General features: G+C 34.8%; 1 protein-coding gene across 1 annotated transcript; it reads left to right on the top strand.

The window, feature by feature from the left end:
* Nucleotides 1-24,147, top strand: sncaip (synuclein, alpha interacting protein). The gene is made up of 10 exons (XM_073818948.1): nucleotides 1-125; nucleotides 814-884; nucleotides 3,278-3,341; nucleotides 9,565-10,241; nucleotides 11,871-12,050; nucleotides 15,190-15,303; nucleotides 15,412-15,537; nucleotides 19,757-19,926; nucleotides 20,006-20,092; nucleotides 21,301-24,147. The coding sequence occupies exons 2-10, from the start codon at nucleotides 828-830 to the stop codon at nucleotides 22,067-22,069; spliced, it is 2,244 nt and encodes a 747-aa protein (XP_073675049.1). The 5' UTR covers nucleotides 1-125; nucleotides 814-827; the 3' UTR covers nucleotides 22,070-24,147.
* Nucleotides 24,148-25,151: the final 1,004 nt, after the last annotated feature.

The following is a 25,151-nucleotide window of genomic DNA, read 5'->3' as shown; positions in this document are numbered from 1 at the left end:
GTCGCGCGCGCTGAGGAGGCTGAAGGAGGCGCGCGCTCGTGTCACATTCTTCAGATGATCCGCTAATCAACAGAAACACAGACAGACAATCGGCGAGAGCGGCGACAGACAGCAGCGGGCACGAGGTACGACAGACTCACACACAATATAACAGACAACAGACACAAACAGGCGGGAATCCGGGGGAAAACGGAGAGAGGGGATGGGGGACCATCTAAGAGATGCTAAAGCTAAAGCTAAGGCTAGAAACAAAAGACAGACACAGATACACACACACAGAAAGATACACTACTGCATATTTACACACACACGCACAGACAGATGAACTGACAGACAGCTGCTTCTTCATCTTCATCATCATCATGTCAGTTTGTTTTTGTCATCAGTTCTCGATTCATTGTGTTTGTGAGCATCACTGACTCGATTCTTCATGATTCTGCTCTTATTGACTGATTCATCTTTTATTCTGGACACTAAAAATCTACGATTGTTCATCAAAGTATGAATAATTTTGAAAAGGCTTTTCTTTTCATCTCTTGTCATCCTGGTCATCTGCTGGTTAATGTTAACCAGTGGTTAAATGTATATTGTATACTATAATGTATACTTAGTTATAGTTGTATTAAACTAACGTTCAGCTGATAGCCACGCCCACACGCTCACATCCAATCCCGTGCTGACGGACGAGCTCAAGCTCCGCCTCCTTTATTGTGCGTCCTAGTGACGTCACGTGAATGTAGTACTGTAGTGATGGTGTGTGTGTGTGTGTGTGTGTGTGTGTGTGTGTGTGTGTGTGTGTGTGTGTGTTCCCAGAATGCTGACTGAAGATGGACGTTCCTGAATACCTGGATCTGGATGAGATTGACTTCACTGATGATTTACCTGTGAGTTCATGATCGTGTGTGCTGACTGTATTAATCGCAGGCATATTTTTTGAGTTCTGAACTTTTAATCTCACAATTCTGATTTATTTCTTGCAATTTCAAGTTTACATCTCAATTTTTTATCTTACTTTTTTTTTTTTTTTTTTTATAAATGCACAATTATAGTTATAGTTATAAAGTCCAGTTCTGAGGAGAAAAAAAAGACTAATAAGTTTATATCATGCAGATGCCACTTTATTTCTCAGAATCGCAAGATATAAACTTTATGACTCGCAATTGTGAGTTTATATCTGAGAAAAAAGTCAGAATTGTGAGATAAAAAAAGTAGCAATAGCTTTTTTTTTTATCTTTTATTCAGTGATTGGAAACGGGCTTCCAATATTTGAAGCCCCCTGAGATTTTAAGTTAATACTTCAATAATTTATCAAAACATTCACAAGTTCAAAGTTCTCTGATATCAGTTAATGATCACATAATATGCAGCTACACAAATTAAATATTTTATCTTTTTAGTTAGTGTTTATTTCCATTTGAATTTAGCATTTTGTGAATTAATTTTTTAGTAAGATTTTTTTTACATTTAGTTAAATTAATTTTGGTGTTTTATTATTTAATAATTTTTATTCAGTATGTTTTATGCTTTATTTATGCTTTAACCCTTCTCTGATGTCTGTTAATGGTCACATGACATGCAGCTAAATAAATAAAATATTTAATATGTTTAGTTAGTAGATTTTTTATCATCTTGAAATTGACATATTTTAATTTAGCATTTCATTTTATAAGTTAAATAATAGCAAGCATTTTTTATTTGTTTATTTAACATTTGACATATTTATGATTAAATTAGTTTTAGAGTTTTATTTTGTTTTTCATTGTTTTCAACAATTTTTTCTTGTCAGTATTTTGTTTAGTGTTTTATTTTCAGTTTTTATGTTTTAATTAACCATTCTCTGATGTGGGTTAATGGTCACATGACATGCAGCTAAACAAATGAAATATTTATTTATTACGTGTTTTATTTAGATTTTTTTCATCTTAAAATGCACATATATTTGAATTTAGCATTTAATTTTAAGAGTTTTAGAGTTATTTTTTAGTAAGCATTTTTATTTTTTATTTTTTACATTTTACACTTTTATTATTAAATGAATCGTAATGTTTTTTGTTGTTTGTTGTCAACTTTTCAATTTTATTATTTGAGTATTTTTAGTCCGTAATTTGTGTAGTAATTATGATTAAATGATTATTAAACAATTTGTTTCATTTTTACATTTTTATGATTATATTAATTTTTTATCATATTAAAGCTAAATTAATACAATATTTCATATTTTGGTATAAATGTTTTTTTTTTATCTTGAATTATTTATTTTAATTTAACATCATAATTTAATGTTTAATAAATTCTTCATGTTTGTTTTAAAATATTTGTTTCAATTTTACATTTTTATGAGTTTTTGTAAAAGTTTTACTTTGTTCTTATATTAAAATAATTAATTTTAACTTTTAATTTCTACGGTTTAAATTTTTTAAAATGTTTTATTTCAATATTTAGTTTTAAACTTATTTAAATTTTACGTTTTAAATTCATTTTAAGTAAATTGTTTTTCATTTTCAACTGATTTCATAATTAGCTTTTCATCATCTCATGAAACTCTTTTGAGAATCGCTGCTCTAGTTAAACAGCTTCAAGTGTATATTAAATGTGACCCTGGACCACTAAAACAATTCGTAAGTGTCAATTTTTTTTTAAATTGAGGTTCATACATTAATTCTATACTGAATAAATAAGCTTTCCATTGATGTATAGTTTGTTAGGATTGGACAATATTTGTTTGAGATACATCTATTTGAAAATCTGCAATCTGAGGGTGCAAAAAAATCTAAATATTGAGAAAATCGCCTTTAAAGTTGTCCAAATGAAGTTCTTAGCAATGCATATTACTAATCAAAAATTAAGTGTTGATATATTTACGGTAGAAGATTTTGAACATGATTTTTGGCATAAAAGAAAAATCTGTAATTTTGACCCATACGATGGATTTTGGGTATTGCTACAAATATACCCGTGCTACTTAAGACTGGTTTTGTGCTCCAGGGTCACAAATGTTAAATATGAATTTCTAATGAATTGTGCTGAATCGAGTTTACATAGATTACAGTCTTTGTTCCCGATGTATTGTTTTGTGTGTTTATTTGTCTAATGGTTAATTCAAGCTATCATTGGTCAGATGTTTCCTGGAGGTCAGACTCATGAGTTTGTTAATGTGATCAGTTGAGCTACAGGAACAGCATCATTTCCCATCATTCCTTCAGCATGTGTTTCTCAGGTGCTCATGGGTAATGTTTGTGTGATAATCTTTAACACGTCTGATATCTTCTATCTCCAGTACGCGTCCAAGAGCATTCCTGAGCTGTGCCGGAGACACGATGGAGCAAACGACGAGAGACAAGGTACGAGCTTCATCATGACTTCAAGAGTCGCTCAGATTCATACAGGAGTCACTTATAACAGAATTTGAATGAAGAATTGAATAATCAGATTTGTTTTATTAACTGATCAACTGCAAACTGAATTAAACTGAATTATGACACTGTTGTCTTCAGTAAAGCTGCTTTGTAATTAAGAAATGAATCGCAAATTAAAAATCAAGTTGAATTTGTTTCATAATTGAAACAAATTTTGCAACACTGATGAACTGAATTGATCTAAATTATGAATTTATTGTCTTCTGTAGAGCTGGCATACATCTGAAATTGAATTTGTCTCATATTTGTTGGATTGCATCAATGATTCTGTTGTTTTCTTGCTTATTGCTGTGAAACTGCTCAGAAACAACCAGTTTTATTTTAACTTTTCTTTTTTTTTTTAATTCATTTTTAGTGCCTTTTGTTTTAAACTTAAAAAGCTGCTCAGTAAGAATCTATTACAAAATTTATGTCAGCTTTTAATTTTTAATTTAATTATTTGTGGTTTATTGTTTGTATTTTTTAATAATTTATTTAAATTTTACTCTTTCATTTTATGAGCGTTTTATTTTGATTTGTTGGTTTTTATTTAAAAAATTTTTTTATTTTAACTTCATTTCAATTTATAGAGTCATTGATTTTGTTTTTTGTATTTATTGCTGTGAGGCTGCTTAGAAACAACCTATTTCTATTTTTACATTTATTTTCATTTTTATGATTTAATTCATGTTTTAATATTTTATTTATATTTATTTATTTAAATTTAGCTATATTTAATTTTATTCTTATATTCTTTTAATTTTATGATCAAATATTTAGTGTTTTTTTTTAGTGTTTTAATTCTATATATTTTTAATTCTAGTTTTTATTTAATTTTAGTGAGTTTTTTATTTTGGTTGTTTGTTTTTATTTTAAAATGATTTAATTTATGATTTAATTATTAGTGTAGTAACAGTCTGTGCTGTAAAAAGCACTAAAGAAAAAAACATGACTTGTTTTTGCCGCTCAAAAGTTTGGGATCAGTAAGGTTTTTAATGTTTTTTTGTTTTTTTTTTAAAGTCAATTATGCTCATCAAAGTTCCGTTTATTTCATCAAAAATACAGAAAAGTAATATTATGAAAAAATATTGCAATTCAAAATAACAGGTTTTTAATTTTAATATACTTTAAAATATAATTATTTCTGTGATGCAAAGCTGAATTTTCAGCAGCCATTACTCCAGTCTTCAGTGTCACATGATCCTTCAGAAATCATTCTAATATACTGATTTATTACTTTTATTATCAATGTTGGAAACAGTTGTTCTGCTTAAAAATTTTTTGGAACCTGTGATTTTTTTTTTTTTTCAGGATTATTTGATGAATAAAAAGTAAAAAAAAAAAAACAGAAATTGTGAGTAAGATGTTACTTTAGTTCTAGAATAAATGTGAACATGAATTAATTCATCTCACTCACTAAAAAACAGATACAGTGTTCTTCAAAATGAATAAAAACACTGAAATTCAACACAAACCTGCAATAATTAAATATGTTAAATAATACAAATATCCTTAATATATTTAATCCCATTTTATTAACTGATGTTTTTGCTGCTGATCTTCGATGATCCATACTAATAAACTAAAATTACTCAAGGTAATCTAACATTTGTTTTCCTTTTTTTATTGCTAAAGAGTTGACATTTGTTCTTCTGCGGTCTACTGTATAGACATCAATTTACTTTTCTCTAAGCCTGAGGCTTTTGGTGTGAAAAGGCTTTTGCATTTGACAAAAATAGAACTTTTTATATTAAAAACAAACAAGCCCTGCCCAGATTTAAAAAGTAACGCAAAAGTAACGTAACGCATTACTTTCCATAAAAAGTAACTAAGTAACGTAATTAGCTACTTTTTTAGGGAGTAACTCAATATTGTAACGCATTACTTTCTATAAAATGAACTAAGTAACCTAATTAGTAGTGTTGCTTTCGTCAACGAAAATTATGACTAAATATCATCGTCAACGAACCTTTATCACGTGACGAAAACGAGACGAGACGAAACGAAAATGCTGGTCATGTGACGATGACTATGATAAAATGTATAATCAAATATCGTTGACGAATAAAAACGAGACTAAATGTTGTTAACAAAATAAAAACTATGCTAAAATGTCTCTTTATGTTCGTTGACGAAAACGAGATGAAACGAAATGTTATAACATAAATGTTATAACGTTAGATTGATGTGCGCATGCCCAATAGCCAGAGCTGTATCCCTTCTAGCCTAAACCGCAGGCGACGTCACTCCCTCAAGCCCCACTCGCGGCATAATTTAGAAGACGACTCCAAACAAAAGTCTGACACAGAGAAAGGGACCGATGGCCGGCCAGATAGGGTTCGTCTTTGGGAGAAAAAGAAGAAAGGACACATACGTTTTTTTTCTACTTTTTAGTAGTTATGGGAAAATTAAGCTTTTCGAAGCACTGAAGTTTTCCCCTCAACTGTATGGTAAAAAGCTTTATCACTCAAATCAAATTCAATCAATCAAATTTTATTTATATAGCGCCTTACAACAGCCAGAAAGGTGCCCAGGGCGCTTTCCAGAATAAGATCAAGAATCACAACAGACAACAGTAAATACAAGCACAAAAAGGAACATAAAGCAGCAATCGAGTCAGAGGCTACGTGTCGAAAGCTTGACTGTAAAGATGTGTCTTCAATTGTGATTTAAAAACACACAACTCAGTGTTACTGCGAAGCTGTGCCGGAAGTGCGTTCCACAGCTTAGGGCCCTGGACGGCAAATGATCGGCCTCCAAACTTTTTATAGTTGAACTTGGGCGTAACTAGTGCGATGTGTTCAGAGGAGCGCAGAGTTCTTGCTGGTTGGTAGACCTTAACCAACTCCGCGAGGTAGGCAGGGGCCAGACCATTGATGGCCTTGAACACGAACATCAAGATCTTAAACTCCACCCTGAACCGCACAGGAAGCCAGTGGAGAGAGTAAAGGACAGGGGTGATGTGAGAGCGTTTGGAGGTGTTGGAGAGGAGACGTGCTGCAGCGTTTTGCACCAATTGAAGCCGATTAAGAAGTGATTGATTAAGTCCAGTGTAGAGGGCATTACAGTAGTCAATCCGCGAGCTGATAAAGGCATGGACAGCCTTTTCAAGGTCAGCTCGGGACAAGAATGGTTTGACCTTACTGAGGAGCCTTAGCTGGTAAAAACTTGCCTTTACGACTGCATTTATTTGTTTACCAAAAATCAAACCACTGTCAAAAATAACACCCAGGTTGCGCACTGTCGGAGCAAACTGAGGTGTAAGAGGACCAAAAGTGAGGGAACTGTTGGGTGAGTCCGGGGTGAACAGGATATACTCAGTCTTTCCATCATTCAAGTGAAGGAAATTCTGGGAAAGCCATTCTCTGATGTTGTGGATGCAATTATGGAGAGGGTCCAGTGCAGAACGGTTATTCAGAACCACAGGAAGGTAGATCTGAAGGTCGTCTGCATAAAAGTGAAAACGGACATTGTGACTGGAGATGAGTTGACCAAGTGGCAGCATATAGAGTGAGAACAGAATAGGACCAAGAATTGATCCTTGTGGAACACCAGATGACAGAGGGGCGGCTGAGGAGGAGAGGTCGTTAAGCATTACTGAAAAAGTCCTGTTTGTGAGGTATGAAGAAAACCATCTGAGAACCATGCCCTGCAGTCCGACAGTGTGTTGAAGTCGTGAGATGAGGACAGCATGATCCACAGTGTCAAATGCAGCGGTCAGGTCTAGTAACACCAAAACCACAGAGCTTTTACTGTCCAGTGCTCCAAGAATGTCATTATGGACCCTAAGTAAAGCTGATTCCGTGCTATGCCTAGACCTGAAACCAGACTGAAATTTATCGGCAATGGCGTGCAGTTGAAGATGAGACTGGAGCTGGGAGACAACGAGCTTCTCCATCAGCTTAGACAGGAATGGCAGATGAGATATAGGACGGAAATTGGACAGTATGGAAGGATCAAGGTTGGATTTCTTTAGCAGCGGTCGGACAATGGCATGCTTGAATGGCAATGGCAAAGCTTTTCAACACGTTGTACACTAATGACATCTTGTGGTCAAAGGTGGAAAAAGTTTCTTTTGAGTCCCGGATGTCCAAGTGATTTTTGGACAGTTTCATAAAATAAATCAATTTGTGCTACGAAAACCATAATATTTTACTTACACAAGGTATAAATTAATTAATCTGTAAATAAACTTATAAAAGTACAAGTATGATTCGTGTAGGCATAGATGATCAAAGTAAATTAAGAATATTGTTAAGTTGACAAATATTATTATTCAAAGCTTCTGTGTTGAACGTCACATCACAAATTTTTAGTGTATTGTAGCTTGAGCATTCAAACACCCTGTTTCTCTGTGTTAAACTTGAATGTATTAATTTTTTCTGGCATTGTCACGTGATACTATTTTGTTTTATTGTTTTTAATTATTTTATTTCAATGTATGTGTGTGTGCTTCTATGTTTGGTAGGTAAAGTAAGTATTGTAAATTAAATTTTTTTGAAGCTATAAGGTAACAATAATGCAATAAGATAGCCTTGTATGAAATGGGTTTGGCTAAAAGAAAACTTTGGTTTTGTCTATACTACTAGGTACTTATACTATATTGACTGGGTTAAATAAAATTGCATTACTAAAAATAGACTAAATGTAATCAGTTTTCGTCGACTAAAACTAGACTAAAATGTCATCAGTTTTTGTCGACTAAAACTAGACGAAAATAGTCATGGGTAATTCTGACTAAAATAAGACTAAAATGCTCAGACTTTTAGCCGACTAAAACTTGACTGGACTAAAAATAGTATGAACTTGACTAAAACTAATAAAAACTAAAATGACAGGTTCACACAAAGACTAAACTAAAACTAAAATTAAAATCGGCCGCCAAAAACAACACTACTAATTAGTTACTTTTTTAGGGAGTAGCTCAATATTGTAACGCATTACTTTCCATAAAAAGTAACTAAGTAACGTAATTAGTTACTTTTTTAGGGAGTAACTCAACATTGTAACGCATTACTTTCCATAAAAAGTAACTAAGTAACGTAATTAGTTACTTTTTTAGGGAGTAGCTCAACATTGTAACGCATTACTTTCCATAAAAAGTAACTAAGTAACGTAATTAGTTACTTTTTTAGGGAGTAGCTCAACATTGTAACGCATTACTTTCCATAAAAAGTAACTAAGTAACGTAATTAGTTACTTTTTTAGGGAGTAACTCAACATTGTAACGCATTACTTTCCATAAAAAGTAACTAAGTAACGTAATTAGTTACTTTTTTAGGGAGTAGCTCAACATTGTAACGCATTACTTTCCATAAAAAGTAACTAAGTAACGTAATTAGTTACTTTTTTAGGGAGTAGCTCAACATTGTAACGCATTACTTTCCATAAAAAGTAACTAAGTAACGTAATTAGTTACTTTTTTAGGGAGTAGCTCAACATTGTAACGCATTACTTTCCGTAAAAAGTAACTAAGTAACGTAATTAGTTACTTTTTTAGGGAGTAACTCAACATTGTAACGCATTACTTTCCGTAAAAAGTAACTAAGTAACGTAATTAGTTACTTTTTTAGGGAGTAACTCAACATTGTAACGCATTACTTTCCGTAAAAAGTAACTAAGTAACGTAATTAGTTACTTTTTTAGGGAGTAACTCAATATTGTAACGCATTACGTTCCGTAAAATGTAACTAAGTAACGTAATTAGTTACTTTTTTAGGGAGTAACTCAATATTGTAACGCATTACTTTCCGTAAAATGTAACTAAGTAACGTAATTAGTTACTTTTTTAGGGAGTAACTCAATATTGTAACGCATTACTTTCCGTAAAATGTAACTAAGTAACGTAATTAGTTACTTTTTTAGGGAGTAACTCAATATTGTAACGCATTACTTTCCGTAAAATGTAACTAAGTAACGTAATTAGTTACTTTTTTAGGGAGTAACTCAATATTGTAACGCATTACTTTCCGTAAAATGTAACTAAGTAACGTAATTAGTTACTTTTTTAGGGAGTAACTCAATATTGTAACGCATTACTTTCCGTAAAATGTAACTAAGTAACGTAATTAGTTACTTTTTTAGGGAGTAACTCAATATTGTAATGCATTACTTTTAAAAGTAACTTTCTTCAACACTGCTCATGACTGTTCGCTGTGGTGTGTTTCAGCTCCGTCCATCAATTGGGCTCGTAGCGCGGCGTCTCACGGCGGAGCGGGAATCAAACCCACCGGCATCGCCGACGTCTACAGCAAGTTCCGGCCGGTCAAGCGCGTGTCTCCGCTCAAACACCAGCCGGAGGAGTCGGAGCCGGAGGCCGAGGGCAAGAGCGGAGAGCAGAGCGCGGAGGCCGGCAAAGAGGACGCCTGTGCCGTCAAGACCAAAGCCCTGCCCATGAACGGAGCTCTGTTTGGAGAGCTGGAGCACTATGATCTGGACATGGACGAGATTCTGGATGTGCCCTACATCAAGTCGAGTCAGCAGACGGCCACTCTCCCGCGAGAAAAGAGGAGCGCCGGTGCTAAAGGAGGAACGCTCACGCACTCCGAGAGCATGAGCGGCGGGACACAGTTCTGCGTGCTCTCGCCCGTCAACTGGCCCGACATCAGGAAGTCGAAGTCAGTGGATCAGGACTATCTCAGAGCACAGAGCGCTCACGGATCAGAGCCGGAAGGGCTCCTGCCGGGCCTCGACAAAGCCGACGGGGGCCAGAGCACGTTCCCTCTTCAGCCGGCCAAAGGCCCGAGGCAGGACAAGCCCTGGAGAGCATTTGGAGAAGCTGATGAAGAAGCCAAGAAGACGCAGAACATCCTGAACATCGTGAGAGAAGGACAGATCTCACTGCTGGTAAGAGCCGCCATCAATATCTCCTCTGTCATTATTTCAGTTTCAGATTTTTATATGATGTTTATCAAGGTTAGTTTAGAAAGCTTGCAGTTTTGTGTACCATATTTATAGAAATGACCATTTTATATCCTCTTTTTCACTCTTTGTGATAAACACTCAGTTTAAAGGGGCATTTCCTCTTGCGTAAACTGAATTAAACACCCACTGCTGTGATTGGCTGGCTACACCGGAGCCACACCTCCTTTTTTATTACATACATCAGTGATGCATGTTAAGGGCATGTTGAGGGGAATTGTGATGTCACAATTCTCCTGATTTTAAATCTGGACGTTTCAGAAAGGGTAAATATGATTATATGATATAATTTTTTGGTCAATTTTGACTGAAAAAAAAATGATTATTTCATTGGAATGGTATGACATTTTTTGACTTATGGCATTTGGTTTGTAAAAATAAAATAAAATTGATGTCATGATTCCAAAATGCTAAGTGGTCATAAAAATAAAATATCTAATAAATAGGAAATAGGCCATAGGAAATTAATTGGAAATGGGGGAAAATGGAAAATACTGTAAAACATTTGTGTGTAGAATATAAGCCATCATGCAGAAAAAAGTGCATGGCTAATGTCTGTTTTACCTTTAAATGCTGCATTAGTTGATAAAAAATGGTTCATAATTATTGCATAAATATTTAAGTGGTACAATAAAATTCAAAAAGCAAAAAAAGTCTCAAAATGCAAAGTAAAAAATATATATATTATTGGAAAATTACAACAGAAAATGTGGAATTTGGGAAAAATAAACACATTTCATAAGGTACTATTACTGTTAAAATTTGAATAAATTATTGCAATTTTAAACTATTATTAATTTTATTATACAGCTTTTTGATTAATAATATTTAATTACACCATTAAAAGTCTAGAAAAATTACAGTGGAAAATGTGGAATTTGAGAAAAATAAAACACATTTCATACGGTACTATTATTGTGAAAATTAAAAATGTATAAAAATGTTAAACTATTATTAATTTTATTGATTAGACATGTTATTGATTATTAATATTTAATTAAATCACTAAAAGTCCAGAAAAAGTAGTGGAAAATGTGGAATTTGGTAAAAATAAACACATTTCATATGGTAATATTATTGTTACAATTTGAATAAATTATTACAATGTTAAACTATTATTAATTTTATTGATTAGACATCTTTTTGATTATTAACATTTAATTAAACCACTAAAAGTCCAGAAAAATGACAGTGGAAAATGTGGAATTTGGGAAAAGTTGTAATATTTAACACATTTCATAAGATACTATTATTGTCAAAAAAAATTTTTTTTATACATTTTAAGTTGCATAAATATTTACAATAAATAAATACAATAAATTGTCCCAAAATGCAAAATGAAAAAGAAAAAATATTATTACTCTCATATTCCTGAATACATTTCAAGGCTTTGGTCTCTTCTCAAAGTTACCAGGTGTGAGCCAAAGATGAAGTGGGTTAAACTGGTGAGTTAGATAGAGTTCTGAAACTGGCAGTGCAGTGTGTTTTTATTCCAGAGTGATCTCTCATCAGTTTTCTGTTTTGTGATGTGTAACCGTGTTTGTGTGTCTGCAGCCTCACTTCGCGGCGGAGAACCTAGAGCTGATCCGAGACGAGGACGGGAACAACCTGCTGCACGTGTCTGCGGCTCAGGGTCACACCGACTGCCTGCAGCACCTCACCTCACTGATGGGAGAGGACTGTCTGAACGAACGCAACACGCAGCAGCTCACGCCCGCTGGACTCGCCGTACGGGTGCGTCACTCTCACACGCCGCAGCTCGACTACAGGACAGCGCTTCACAATGATGACAAACAACTAAAGAAAACTAGTGTTTAACTTAGGGCTGGGCGATATGGCAAAAATGTAATCTCGATAATTTTTTCCCATATTGAACGATGACGATATATATTTCGATATAAGCTGTTGATGTTGCCAGCTTTAAAATAGTATCCCAACAATGACTAAAGCCACAAAAATTAAGGGGTTCATTAAATTACATTTTAAAGTATAGTTTATTAACAAAAACAGATTACAGATTTGGCCTTAAAAATTAAAACAACTTACTGAAATAAATTTAAAAAATAAAAGTTGTGCCAGAGTATGGTAAATGAGAGTAAATGTACAAAATGTAAACATTAAAATTATTGTAAAAACATAATTTGTAACAATTATTTCTTTATTATTTATTATTATTGACACAATTGTTTTTTTTCTCTATTATAGGTTGAGCTATTTAAATTAGAGGCAACCACTGCATTTTGAAACAATCTACAGTATAAATAACAAAAAATTACGACACAGTTCTTTCTTAATCGTATTAAGTGCAGACAATTCAGCCATAATCAAAGTAGGCTACTCTCTCATTATTCAAAGTGCAAATAGAGACCGAATATTTCAAGCGTGATACAGAGCTATAGACATACACAACCTATCATAGCCTACATACTAATAACAGCCTAGATATGTCATGTAGCCTAATTTGCACGCATTGCGGAGTCACTCTCTAAACAAGGGGGATTAAAATTGCTTTTGAATGCGCGTGCGTTTTTTGCTTTCGGTTTCAGTTTTAACAATCGCGCCAAACTCTCAGCTGAGCTGAGAGTCACTTTTCAGATAGCCTTTTTTTGTCGACAATTTCAACAACTTTGGATGATAACTCGAGGTTAGTTTCACTTTCGTCGCTGCTTCCACTCTCTTTTTTTTTTTTCACGTCCTGGTGTTAAATTTGCTTTGCAAAGTGCTGTAGGAAATGAACTTTGTACTTTGACGTGCACACGCACGCTGCAGGCTGATTGGCTGTTGTCGCATATTTCTGCTGTGTGATTGGCTCTTAGATTAATCCATATCGAGCAAAAAGTGACTAGAGCTTATCATCGTTATTAACATAAATTTTATCGTGATTCGATATGATATCGTTTATCGGCCCAGCCCTAGTTTAACTAGATAAAAAAAAAACTTTAGGTTGGCTTGAGAAAGCCTAGCCACAAACTTGAAAGCAGCTGTAAAAGTTTATATAGATAGATCAGATGATTACCATGTTCTTAGCATGCTGCTAGCATGATAAGCATGTTACTAGCATGTTGATAACATGTTGTATAGCATGTTTAGAAAATTACTAGCATGATTAGCATGTTGCTAGCATGTTTCTTACATGATGAACATGTTACTAGCATGTTGATAACATGTTGTATAGCATGTTTAGAAAATTACTAGCATGATAATCATGTTACTAACATGTTGATAACATGTTGTTTAGCATGTTTAGAAAATTGCTAGCATGATTAGCATGTTGCTAGCATGTTTCTTACATGATGAACATGTTACTAGCATGATAAGCATGTTACTAGCAAGTTGACAACATGATTAGCATTCAACTAGTATGTTTCTGGCATGACTAGCAAATTACTAGCATGTTTCTAGCATGATTAGCGTGTTACTACAATGATTAGCATTTTACTAACATGATTAGCATGTAACCAACAAGTTACTACATGTTTCTAACATGATCATCATGTTGTTAACATGATAAGCGTGTAACTATCATGTTTCTAGCATTATTACCATGTTTACTAACACGATCAACATGTTGCTAGCTGATTCTGGCATGACTAGCAAGTTACTAGCATGTTTTTAGCATGATTTGCATGCTATTAGCATGTTTCTAACATGACTAGCAAGTTGCTAGTTTGTTTCTAGAATGATTAACATGTTGTTAGCATGATTAGCATGTTGCTAGTATGTTTCTGGCATGACATGCAAGTCCTAGCATGGTGCTAGCATGATTAGCATGTACTAACATGTTTTTAGCATGTTTCTAACATGATTAGCAAGTTGCTAGTATGTTTCTGGCATGACATGCAAGTCCTAGCATGGTACTAGCATGATTAGCATGTACTAACATGTTTTTAGCATGTTTCTAACATGATTAGCAAGTTGCTATCATGTTGCTAGTTTGTTTCTAGAATGATTTACATGCTGCTAGAGTGATTAGCATGTTGTTAGTATGTTTCTAGCATGACTTGTCACTAGCATGTTTCTAGTACAGTTAACATGTTACTAACATGTTGTTAACATATTTTTAGCATGACTAACAAGTTAGTAACATGACAGCATGTTTCTAGCATGATTAACATATTGTTAGCATGATTAGCAAGTTGCTAGCATGTTTCTCGCATGACTAGCAAGTTAGCAGTTTTTAGCATTATTAACATGTTATTAGCATGTTTCTAACATGATTAGCAAGTTGCTATCATGTCGTTAGTTTGTTTCTAAAATGATTAACATGTTCTTAACATGATTAGCATGTTGCTAATATGTTTCTAGCATGACTTGCAAATCACTAGCATGTTTCTAGCATTATTAACATGTTACTAGCATTATTAGCATGTTTCTAGTATGATTAGCATGTAATTAACGTGTTGCTAGCTTGTTTCTAACATGATTATCATGGTACTAGAATGTTATTAATATGTTTTTAGCATGACTAACAAGTCACTAGTCTGTTTTTAACATGATTAGCATGTTGCTAGCATGTTACTAGCATAGTTAGCATGTTGTTAGCATGATTAGCAAGTTACTAGCATGATTCTAGTTGCTAGGCTTGACTTGTGAGACAGATAGAAATGGGAATATTTAAATGAGTTTGAATGGATCGTCATTTTTAGTAAAACCGTAAGTTTGATCAGTTAGAAAATATACAGCAACTGGAGTCAGATCAGTCTGAAGATCTGGCCTGAGTTTGGAGTTTGGAGAGGAGTTAGAGTTGATCATTTTAGTCTCAGAAGAAGAAGAAGAATTGTAAAGTTTAAACAGCATTTCATTAAGTCGGCTTTCTCATTCCAACCCAATTAAAGCATAGAAATGCAAAAACAATGTGTGTGTGTCTCTGCAGAACGGTCATCTGGAGTGTGTGCGCTGGATGGTGAGCGAAACCGAAGCCATCGCCGAACTCAGCTGCAGTCGAGAGCATCCCAGCCTCATCCACTACGCCGCGCGACACGGACAGGTGAGGGACTGACTCCAGCATACGCAGACCATCATCTGATCACATGACTGAGTGTGTGTGTGTGTGTGTGTGTGTGTGTGTGTGTGTGTGTGTGTGTGTGTGTTCCAGGAGCGTGTTCTGCTGTGGCTGCTGCAGTTCATGCAGGAACAGGCCATTTCTCTGGACGAGGCGGATCAGAACGGGAACACGGCGGTCCACGTGGCGGCTCAGTTCGGCCATCTCAGCTGCGTTCAGGTGCCGCTTCATCGTCTGTTTTATTAATATATTAATAATATTATAATATATTAATAAAAATATTAATAATAATACATCATATTAAAACACACAGAAACTCAAAGATCTTCACGACAATCCTTCAAAAAAATTTCAGTTTAACTTGAAGAAATTATGACAAATATATTGCTATTGCACAGTAAAATGTACTTAGTAATAACAAAAATATTAATAATAAAACAACTTATTAAAACGCACAGAAACTCAAAGATCTTCACGACAATCCTTCAAAAAAATTTCAGTTTAACTTGAAGAAATTATGACAAATATATTGCTATTGCACATTAAGGCCCCGATCACACCGAACGCGTCTTTTAGTTCTAAAAACGCGAGGCGCACAGCACTGCCTTTTTTGGTGACTTTTAATAAAAGAGCAGTGTGCTGCGGTTTCTTTTATGTTGCTAAGCAACGACCAAAACAGCTGTCCTGTCAGTCAAATCAAAGGATTATAGCGCGAGCACTCTAAAATCTTACTTTTTTGCTGTTAAGTAAACTGTCATATTGGCAGAAACCCTAAAAAATACAGACACGACAGACACCAAAGGTTTCTCCATTTCTTGCAGTCTCCTGACTTCTAAGCAACGGTAAATTTTCGTCAGCACAACAGAAGGCCTGCCTCTCCATTCATTCGATTGGACAATGGAAAAGATCGCGAATAACGTTGAGCGTTTTTCTGCTCAGAGCAGTGTTGTTTTTGACAACCATCTTAGATTTAGTCTTAGTCTTAGTCTTTTGGACTAAAATGCTTCTTAGTTTTAGTCAAATTTTAGTCACTTCTATATGTGATAGTTTTAGTCCAATTTTAGTCGACGAAAAGTCAAAAAGGTTTTAGTCTAGTTTTAGTCAAAAAAAGGGAAAAAAGTAGTCTTTTAACAAATTAATGTAGGTCAGTAAGTATTTTGCTGTTGGGTAGTGTCACTTATAAGTTCTGAAAATAGCAGATCTATAGTTCAACACAATGTGAGCTTCCGGATCGACTATTTTCACCAATAATTACAATAATGAAGGAATGTTTTAGAACATAAAAGACAAACAAGGATGGAATGCTAAAACGGCTTGCCATACTAGTACAGCAAAGAGTATTTAATGCTTAAACGGCTTGCCATAGCGTCAGATACTTTTTAAGTTTTGATTGGCATGCACAATAAGCAGAAATGTCATGCATTTTAAACGTCTGACGGACCACCCACTAACATTTTCGTCTATTCTCGTCTCGTCAACGAAAACTCACACACGTCTCGTCATGTTTTAGTCATCAACGAGCCATTTTTATCTCGTCATCGTCTCGTTATCGTCATGAAAAAAAAGTGGCGTCAACGAAATGATTTCGTCATCGTCATCGTTGACGAAAACAACACTGGCTCAGAGTTGATTTTTTTTCAACTTCAGGCACTCAGAGCGCTCCTGCAAAAACGCGAGGCTCAGTAGGTGGCGAAAACGCGAGGCGTCAGGGGCGCATAAGCAGCGTGCAGAACGCTCACTGCCAACAGAAAACCATTCAAAAAAGGCGCCTCTCACTGCAAAAACGCGTTCGGTGTGATCGCGGCCTAAGGCTACGTTTACATTTCATTTTAAAACGCTCTCCGTCCACACTAGCGTTTCCAAGCGTTTTCCAAAAGTTTCTCATCCACACTGAAACATAGGAAAACATCAAATTGGCCTTACTGCACATGCGTAAAGACTCCAAAATTATACAGACGTAATAAGTTTTCACGCAATTCTTCTGGCGGGATAATTTACGTAAATATCTCATCATCCACTGACGCATCTATATCGTGCTCATTCATATTTGATCTGAAAGCAGTTGTCGTCATGTTTTTGCATGTTTCGTCATCATTTTAGGACTGTAATTTGAAGAGTGTACAAGGTAAATCTCTTTAGCACCAGTGTGACACAGGCACAATTACTGGTGGAAACATAGACATCTATTGGTACAATATGCGTCACATGACTATAAATATGCATCATCGTTTTCAAAAGCCTCCGTTTTCACAGTCCACACGTTTTCAAATTTATCCACTTTGGCCGGAGTTTTTAGAGATAATCGTTTTCTGTGATAAAAACGGGGTTTTCGTGTAAATGAGAGGCCAAACCGCAGGGAAATATCTGCGTCTTCCCTTCGTGTGAACGGGGTCTAAATGTACTTGGTAACAACAAAAATATTAATAATAAAACAACTTATTAAAACACACAGAAACTCAAAGATCTTCACAAAAATCCTTTCAAAAATGTTCACTTTAACTTGAAGAAATTATGTCAGAAATATATTGCTATTGCACAGTAAAACTGCTTCATCGTCTGTTTTGTCTGGGATGCAGTGAGAGAGAGACAGGAAGTAGCTCTCCCTCCCATTTCCTGTTTCTGTAGTGTGCTGAGAGAGGCAGGATTGTTCTGTTCGCCTTCAGACTGAGCACAACACACACATCAGCCTAATCCAAGCACAAACACACTCAAAAGCTTTAGTACTAAAAAAGTTCAGTGTGATTAGTTTTTACAACTTTTTTTTTTTTTGTAAATGCAGAATAACTACACCTGCAAAAAATCACACACAAACACTGCCATTTAAAAGTTCAGGGTCAGTAACATTCATCAAGGCTGCATTTATTTGATCCAAAATACAGTAAAAACATTTTAAAATATCTTTGTAATTTAAAATAGCTGTTTTCTATGTGAATATCTATTAAAATGTAATTTATTTCTGTGATGCATTATGCATTACGCCAGTCTTCAGTGTCACATGATCCTTCAGAAATCATTCTAATATACTGATTTGTTACTTTTATGATCAATGTTGAAAACAGTTGTGCTGCTTGATATTTTGGTGGAAATCAATCAATAAATTAGAGATTTTTTTTCAAATAAAATGTAATTAAACCACAAAAAACTAGAAAATTACACCAGATAACAGAATTAGAGAAAAGTTAAAAAAAAAAACTTTATGAAACATTTTATAAGCATATTATTGTATAAATTGTAATGAGTGATTAAATTGTTAGACCTTTTTGAATTCAGTTGATTAGAAATAATTTAAGTTACTAAAAGTCCAGTAAAAATACAATGGAAAACAGAGTTTGAGAACAAGTTTTACAGGGCATTACTGTTGTTAAAAATTTAATAAATTAATAAATTGTTAGTTTAATTGTTAATTAGACTTCCTTCCTGAATAAAATTTAATTAAAACACTAAAAGTGCAGAAAAATTACAATGGAAAATGTTGAATTTGGGAAATATAAAAATACATTTCATAAAGTACTATTAATGCTGTAATTAGAATGAATTAGTAAAATTTTAAACTATTACGAATTCTGTTGATTAGACATTTTGATTATTAACATTTAGTTAAACCTCTAAATCTCCAGAAAACATTTTTTTTAGGAAAAATAAACAATTTGGGTGAAAAATGTCATACATTTTATTTTTCAGGATTCACAGATGAATAGAAAGTTCTGAAGAACAGCATTTATTTGAAACAGAAATCTTTTGTAACTTTACTGGCACTTTTGATCAATTTAATGTTTCTGTGATAAATAAAAGTATTAATTTATTTAAAAAAAGAAAAAGAATATACTGACCTCAAACATTTGTATAAATGCTTTTCTTTCTATTCTATTCCATGTGAATATGAATATAAATATACAAATCTAAATAATTCACATAATTATTATTAATTAATTAATATTATTAACAGACTGATTATAATTCAACTCCTGTAAATGAGCTCTGATATGATTGGCTCCACTCATCATGATGCTGAATAATAAAGTAGGTGCTGATATGTAAATGTGGGTGTGGTTATGTTAATGAGCCCATAGGTGTGTTTTTCAGCTTGGCTTCAGTAAACACAGTGCATGCTGTTCTATTAGAGATGTTATTATAGGGTCCATCACATTACACTTTTCAATCCATTCAGTTCTATTTGAACACATTTGAATGAAAACACATGTATAGAAAATTCACATTTCACTGCTTTCCAAAAATGTGAATTCATATCAAGTGAAGCTTTGTGACCAACAGAAGATCAGTGCATCATGTTGTGACCACTAAGTAGAATTAAAAGAACATTAACTTAATTTTAACTTAAAATGTAACATGCATAAAATCATAAATAGTCATATCTAAAGAAATGTTGCATGCTCAACCTGTAGTGTATAAGTGAGTGTGTGTAATCATGTGGTTTCAGACTCTGGTGGAGTACGGCTCTAACGTGACGGTGCAGAACCAGCAGGGCGAGCGTCCTTCCCAGAGTGCCGAGCGTCAGGGTCACAGCACGTGTTCGCGGTATCTGGTGGTGGTGGAGACGTGCATGTCGCTGGCGTCGCAGGTGGTCAAACTGACCAAACAGCTGCACGAGTAAGAGTTCATTCATTCAGTTAACCAGCCGTTTGACTCACGTGAGCGCTGAGTGACCTTGTGTTTCTGACTTTAACAGACAAACCACGGCTCGAGTCGCTCTACAGAACCAGCTTCAGCTGCTGCTTCAGGCCCACGAGCTCAACGGGAGACCGCCTTCACCCAGGTCTGGATTCTGGATGAATTTGGATGAATAAATCAAAAGTACACTCAGATGGCATCTGTGATTACTAAACTGTGCACCAGATACACACTCAGATACCAATTATGGTCAGAAACTCAAAGATCTTCTCGACAATCCTTCCAAAAAATGTTCAGTTTAACTTGAAGAAATTATGACAGAAATATATTGCTATTGCACATTAAAATGTACTTAGTACCAGCAAAATATTAATAATAATACAACTTATTACAACACATAGAAACGCAAAGATCTTCACGACAATCTTTTAAAAAAGGTTCAGTTTAACTTGAAGAAATTATGACAGAAATATATTGCTATTGCACATTAAATGTACTTGGTAACAACAAAAATATTAATAATAAAACAACTTATTAAAACACATGGAAACGCAAAGATCTTCACGACAATCCTTCAAAAAATGTTCAGTTTAACTTGAAGAAATTATGACAAATATATTGCTATTGCACATTAAATGTACTTAGTAACAACAAAATATTAATAATAATACAACTTATTACAACACATAGAAACGCAAAGATCTTCACGACAATCCTTCAAAAAAATGTTCAGTTTAACTTGAAGAAATTATGACAAATATATTGCTATTGCACATTAAATGTACTTAGTACCAGCAAAATATTAATAATAATGCAACTTATTACAACACATAGAAACGCAAAGATCTTCACGACAATCCTTTAAAAAATGTTCAGTTTAACTTGAAGAAATTATGACAAATATATTGCTATTGCACATTAAATGTACTTAGTAACCGCAAAATATTAATAATAATACAACTTATTACAACACATAGAAACGCAAAGATCTTCACGACAATCCTTTAAAAAGTGTTCAGTTTAACTTGAAGAAATTATGACAGAAATATATTGCTATTGCACATTAAATGTACTTAGTAACAACAAAATATTAATAATAATACAACTTATTAAAACACATGGAAACGCAAAGATCTTCACGACAATCCTTCCAAAAAAATGTTCAGTTCAACTTGAAGAAATTATGACAAATATATTGCTATTGCACAGTAAAATGTACTTGGTAACCGCAAAAATATTAAAAATAAGAAAGTAAAAATAAAAATGGAAAACTGAATTTGTTAAAAACTAAGGGCCAGCAGCAGCAGGACTGAATGTGTTTGTCTGACAGATGTCTGTGTTTGTGTGGTGCAGCTCTCATGTCGGTGCGGGCGAGTCGTGGCCTGAGATGACGCTGACGGCTGAAGGGACTGATAACGGTCAGTGGGTGCTGAAGCAGAGACACACGGCCAGAGACGTGCCGCCGGACGGAGAGCCGGGGCCCGGAGCCGGACCCATGAAACGCCTGGGGATGGGCGAGCGGCGGGAACTCAAGCTGGCCCGTCTCAAACAGATCATGCAGCGCTCGCTCAGCGAATCGGACGGAGACGCGGCGTATCCGACGGACGAGTCCAAACAGGCCCGACCCGAGCGGCCCACGCAGCTGGCCATCGCCGAGCCCGACGAGCACAAACACAAACACGGCGCCAAGTTCTCCTTCACACACAGGACTCCCAAATCTGCGGACGTTTGCGACCCGTCTCCGTCGTCGGACCACAGCGACCCCGAGAGCAAAACCGACGCCTCGGGAGAACCCCCCGACGGACAGAAGATCACCACCAGTCCCAAAAGCGCCCTCAAGTCGCCGTCCTCGCGCAGAAAGACCTCGCAGAATCTCAAACTGAGGGTCACTTTTGACGAGCCCCCGCGGAAAGACGCGCCCGCGCCCGACGTCAAACCCCCCTCCGGAAAAGACAAGCCGGAGTCCAGCAAACGAGCGTTCGGGACGTTCCGCTCCATAATGGAAACCCTGAGCGGAAACCAGAACAGCAACAACAACAACGCTCAGAGCAACGCCAAACACGCCGGGACGTCCGGGAAGAAGAGCGAATCCAAGAGCAAGAGCAAGACGAGCGCTGTTTAACAGCCTGATGGTACACTCTTTAAAATAGAAGTGCTTCACGATGCCAGAGAACAACCTTCTTTGTCTAAATAGTTGCATAAAGAACCTTTAAAGGCCATAGAATGCATTTATACAATATTTTAAATTGTTCTCTGATATCTACATAGAACCAGAAACAGTTTTACAACCCTAGGATTTGTCCCCCAGAATGTTATTACCTTATTTGGAAGGTTCATGAATATTAATGATGAGCTCTGCTCTGATTGGCTGTTTCACAGAGTGGCTCATTTAGCTCTCACCATAGAGTTGCGACACGCTTTGATCTCGCCGCGGCGCGTCACGTGGTTCACGGAGCTCTCAATAGTTCCAAACAACTCCGCGCTGTCAGTGTGTTTGAATGGGTTTAAGTAGGATAGACAGCAGTTTCACTATATTTGCAGAAATTTCAAGTAATTATAAACACATAATGTGCATTGATTGTGTATTGATAACTTCTCTGAATACGCTTTACAATCGCATTTTATTCTGGGGAGTGATAAAGAGACATCATTAATGTGTTCTCATACTCTTTGGCAGTCAAATGTGACCAAACACCTTCAGTGTAACTTTTATTCAATTAAATAATTGTAATTTATAGTTCAGTTCTATTTAGTTAATATTTTGAGGAGTTTTTTTGTACTAAATAAATAATATGTGCAATAATGATCCTCACCACTTAAAAGATAACATTTTCTAATATAGTATTTATATTACAGTTAGTGTAATATTTAAGGTTAAATATTAAGGTTTCGATCTAACGCTTTAATGTTAAATAAAAAAAGTAATTTACTCGTGTTATTTTATGATATTCAAATATACAACATAATGCACAAAAATGGCATTGAACATAATAGAAAAGATGAAAATAGTGTTTAAAAAAACACAAGGAAACCAATTGCGTTCAGCATAAATTTTTATTTCTTGAATGCAGTCTTTACTGAAACTCGTTTAACCTCCTACAGTGAGAGAAAGATTGCAGAAAGACTAAAAACGTAAAAATATGACAACTAGTATCTGGTTATGGTCGCTATTACGGTGTTTCTCACGTTATCTAACTGCATTTACAGTATAACTGTTCGTTTTTTAACGATAAACATTAACTAAAACACGCTTCATAAAATACCACTACTGGCCAGTTTTTCGAGAGGTCAACTGATGCGTTAAAATGCTAAAAAATGCAGTAATTTCTTCAATTCAGCTGTTTGCTGAAACCACACCCATCTAGCGCACCATTGGTGACCGCAGCTGCAACCCACCTGTCACTCAAGTGGCCACGCCCCTAATTATGCAGAACTTTAAGGCTTAATATAACTTAAACAAAAGAGTTATAATAACATTCACCCCCCTCAAAGTTGACATGAAGGGTGAAATTAGCTATATAGACCAAAACCACTTTTTGTAGCAGGCTGTAAAAGTATTTTTTTCTGCTGTAAATTTGGGCATTTTTAACTATGGGATTGACTCAAACAGCAGATTTCTATAAGAAGCAGGAAACGATGGTATGTCAAGTCCATGTACTGAACTGTTATTATTCAACTATGCCAAGGGAAATACAGTTTTCCATTCTATGGCACCTTCAACATCTGTTTCCCAAAAGGGAAGAGTTTAAAGAACCTTTGAGTGAACGGTTCTTTGTGGAGCCAAAAATGGTTGTTCTATGGCATCGCTGTGAGGAACCTTTTGAAGCAGCTTTATTTTTAAGAGTGTAAACTAGAATGATTTGCACAAGAACACCAGGTGCTTTTCTGTGTACATAAGACCACATTTTCTTACATGCGCGTTTTGACATCGTAATTTTGCAATACTGTGATTTTGTACAGGCGCAATAATCAGAAACAAGCAGAGAACCGCAGCGAACCAATGAATCATGTTGAACTCTCCGCTGCACCTTCAGATTCTGATGGATTTGATAACTCTAATACGTTTATATGTAATCTCTATTGCTTTGAGTTGAAGTATGGATTTATAATTTAACTTTTATGTTTGAATGCAAGAAACATTATGTTATTGGAATCATTGTAACGACTATGGAGATTAAAATAAAGACGCTTTTCAACTGATCGAATTATCAAATGAGGAAAGATGAGAATTTTCTTTAAAAAATAACTGATCGTTTCGATAGATAAGACCCTTCTTCCTCGGCTGGGATCGTTTAGAGTCCTTTAAAGCTGCATTGAATTTGCATTTTGGACCATTTGGTCCACTATATGGAGAGAAATCCTAAAATGTTTTTACTCAAAAAACATAATTTCCGTACAACTGAAGAAAGAAAGGCACAAACATCTTGGATGACAAGGGGGTAAGTGCATTATCTGTAGTACATTATTTTTGTTCTGAAAGTGAATTAATCCTTTAAAATGGTTTTAAATTACAATAAATCTTGCATGCATTGCCAAGAAATTAATATATTTGTTTTCCAGTACAAATGTGACTCTTTTATGCCAAAAATCATTAGGATATTAAGTAAAGATCATGTTCCATAAAATATTTAGTAAATTTCCAACTGTAAATATATCAAAGATTAATTTTTGAGAACTTCATTTGGACAACTTTAAAGGTGATTTTCTCAATATTTAGATTTTTTTGCATCCTCAGATTGGAGATTTTCAAATAGTTGTATCTCAGACAAACATTGTCCTATCCTAACAAACCAAACATCAATATAAAAGTTATTTATTCAGCTAATTTATTTAAAATTGACCCTAATGACTGGTTTTGTGGTCCAGGGTCACAAATATCAAAACATCCTTAAAACAAGATGCAAAATGAGGATCTGAAGTCTTGTTTTCTGAGAAATTGGACAAAATGAAGCAAGTTTATGATTAAAACAAGATCAAATATCTCAGTAGGAAATAAAAACTTGATTTCCCTTTGAATTCAGTTGATTTTTCGCTCATCGATATTTGTTCTTGTCTTAATCGTAAACCCGCTTCATTTTGATCAATTTATCAGAAAACAAGACTTACTGTCATTTTTATCTATGTACACAAATATTTTACAGATCCATTTAGCAGATGTTTTTCTTCAGAATAGGAATGAATAAGAAAACTTTTTAAAAATGTAA

Source organism: Garra rufa, chromosome 15 (genome assembly GCF_049309525.1).
Source record: "Garra rufa chromosome 15, GarRuf1.0, whole genome shotgun sequence".
Lineage (NCBI taxonomy): Eukaryota > Metazoa > Chordata > Actinopteri > Cypriniformes > Cyprinidae > Garra > Garra rufa.
This window is presented reverse-complemented; position numbering and strand designations above follow the sequence as displayed.

Coding starts and splice junctions, on each gene's coding strand:
- sncaip (XM_073818948.1), top strand. CDS start 828: ATGGACGTTCCTGAATACCTGGATCTGGATGAGATTGACTTCACTGAT. Junction 885..3,277: donor ACTTCACTGATGATTTACCT/GTGAGTTCATGA, acceptor TTCTATCTCCAG/TACGCGTCCAAGAGCATTCC. Junction 3,342..9,564: donor AGCAAACGACGAGAGACAAG/GTACGAGCTTCA, acceptor GGTGTGTTTCAG/CTCCGTCCATCAATTGGGCT.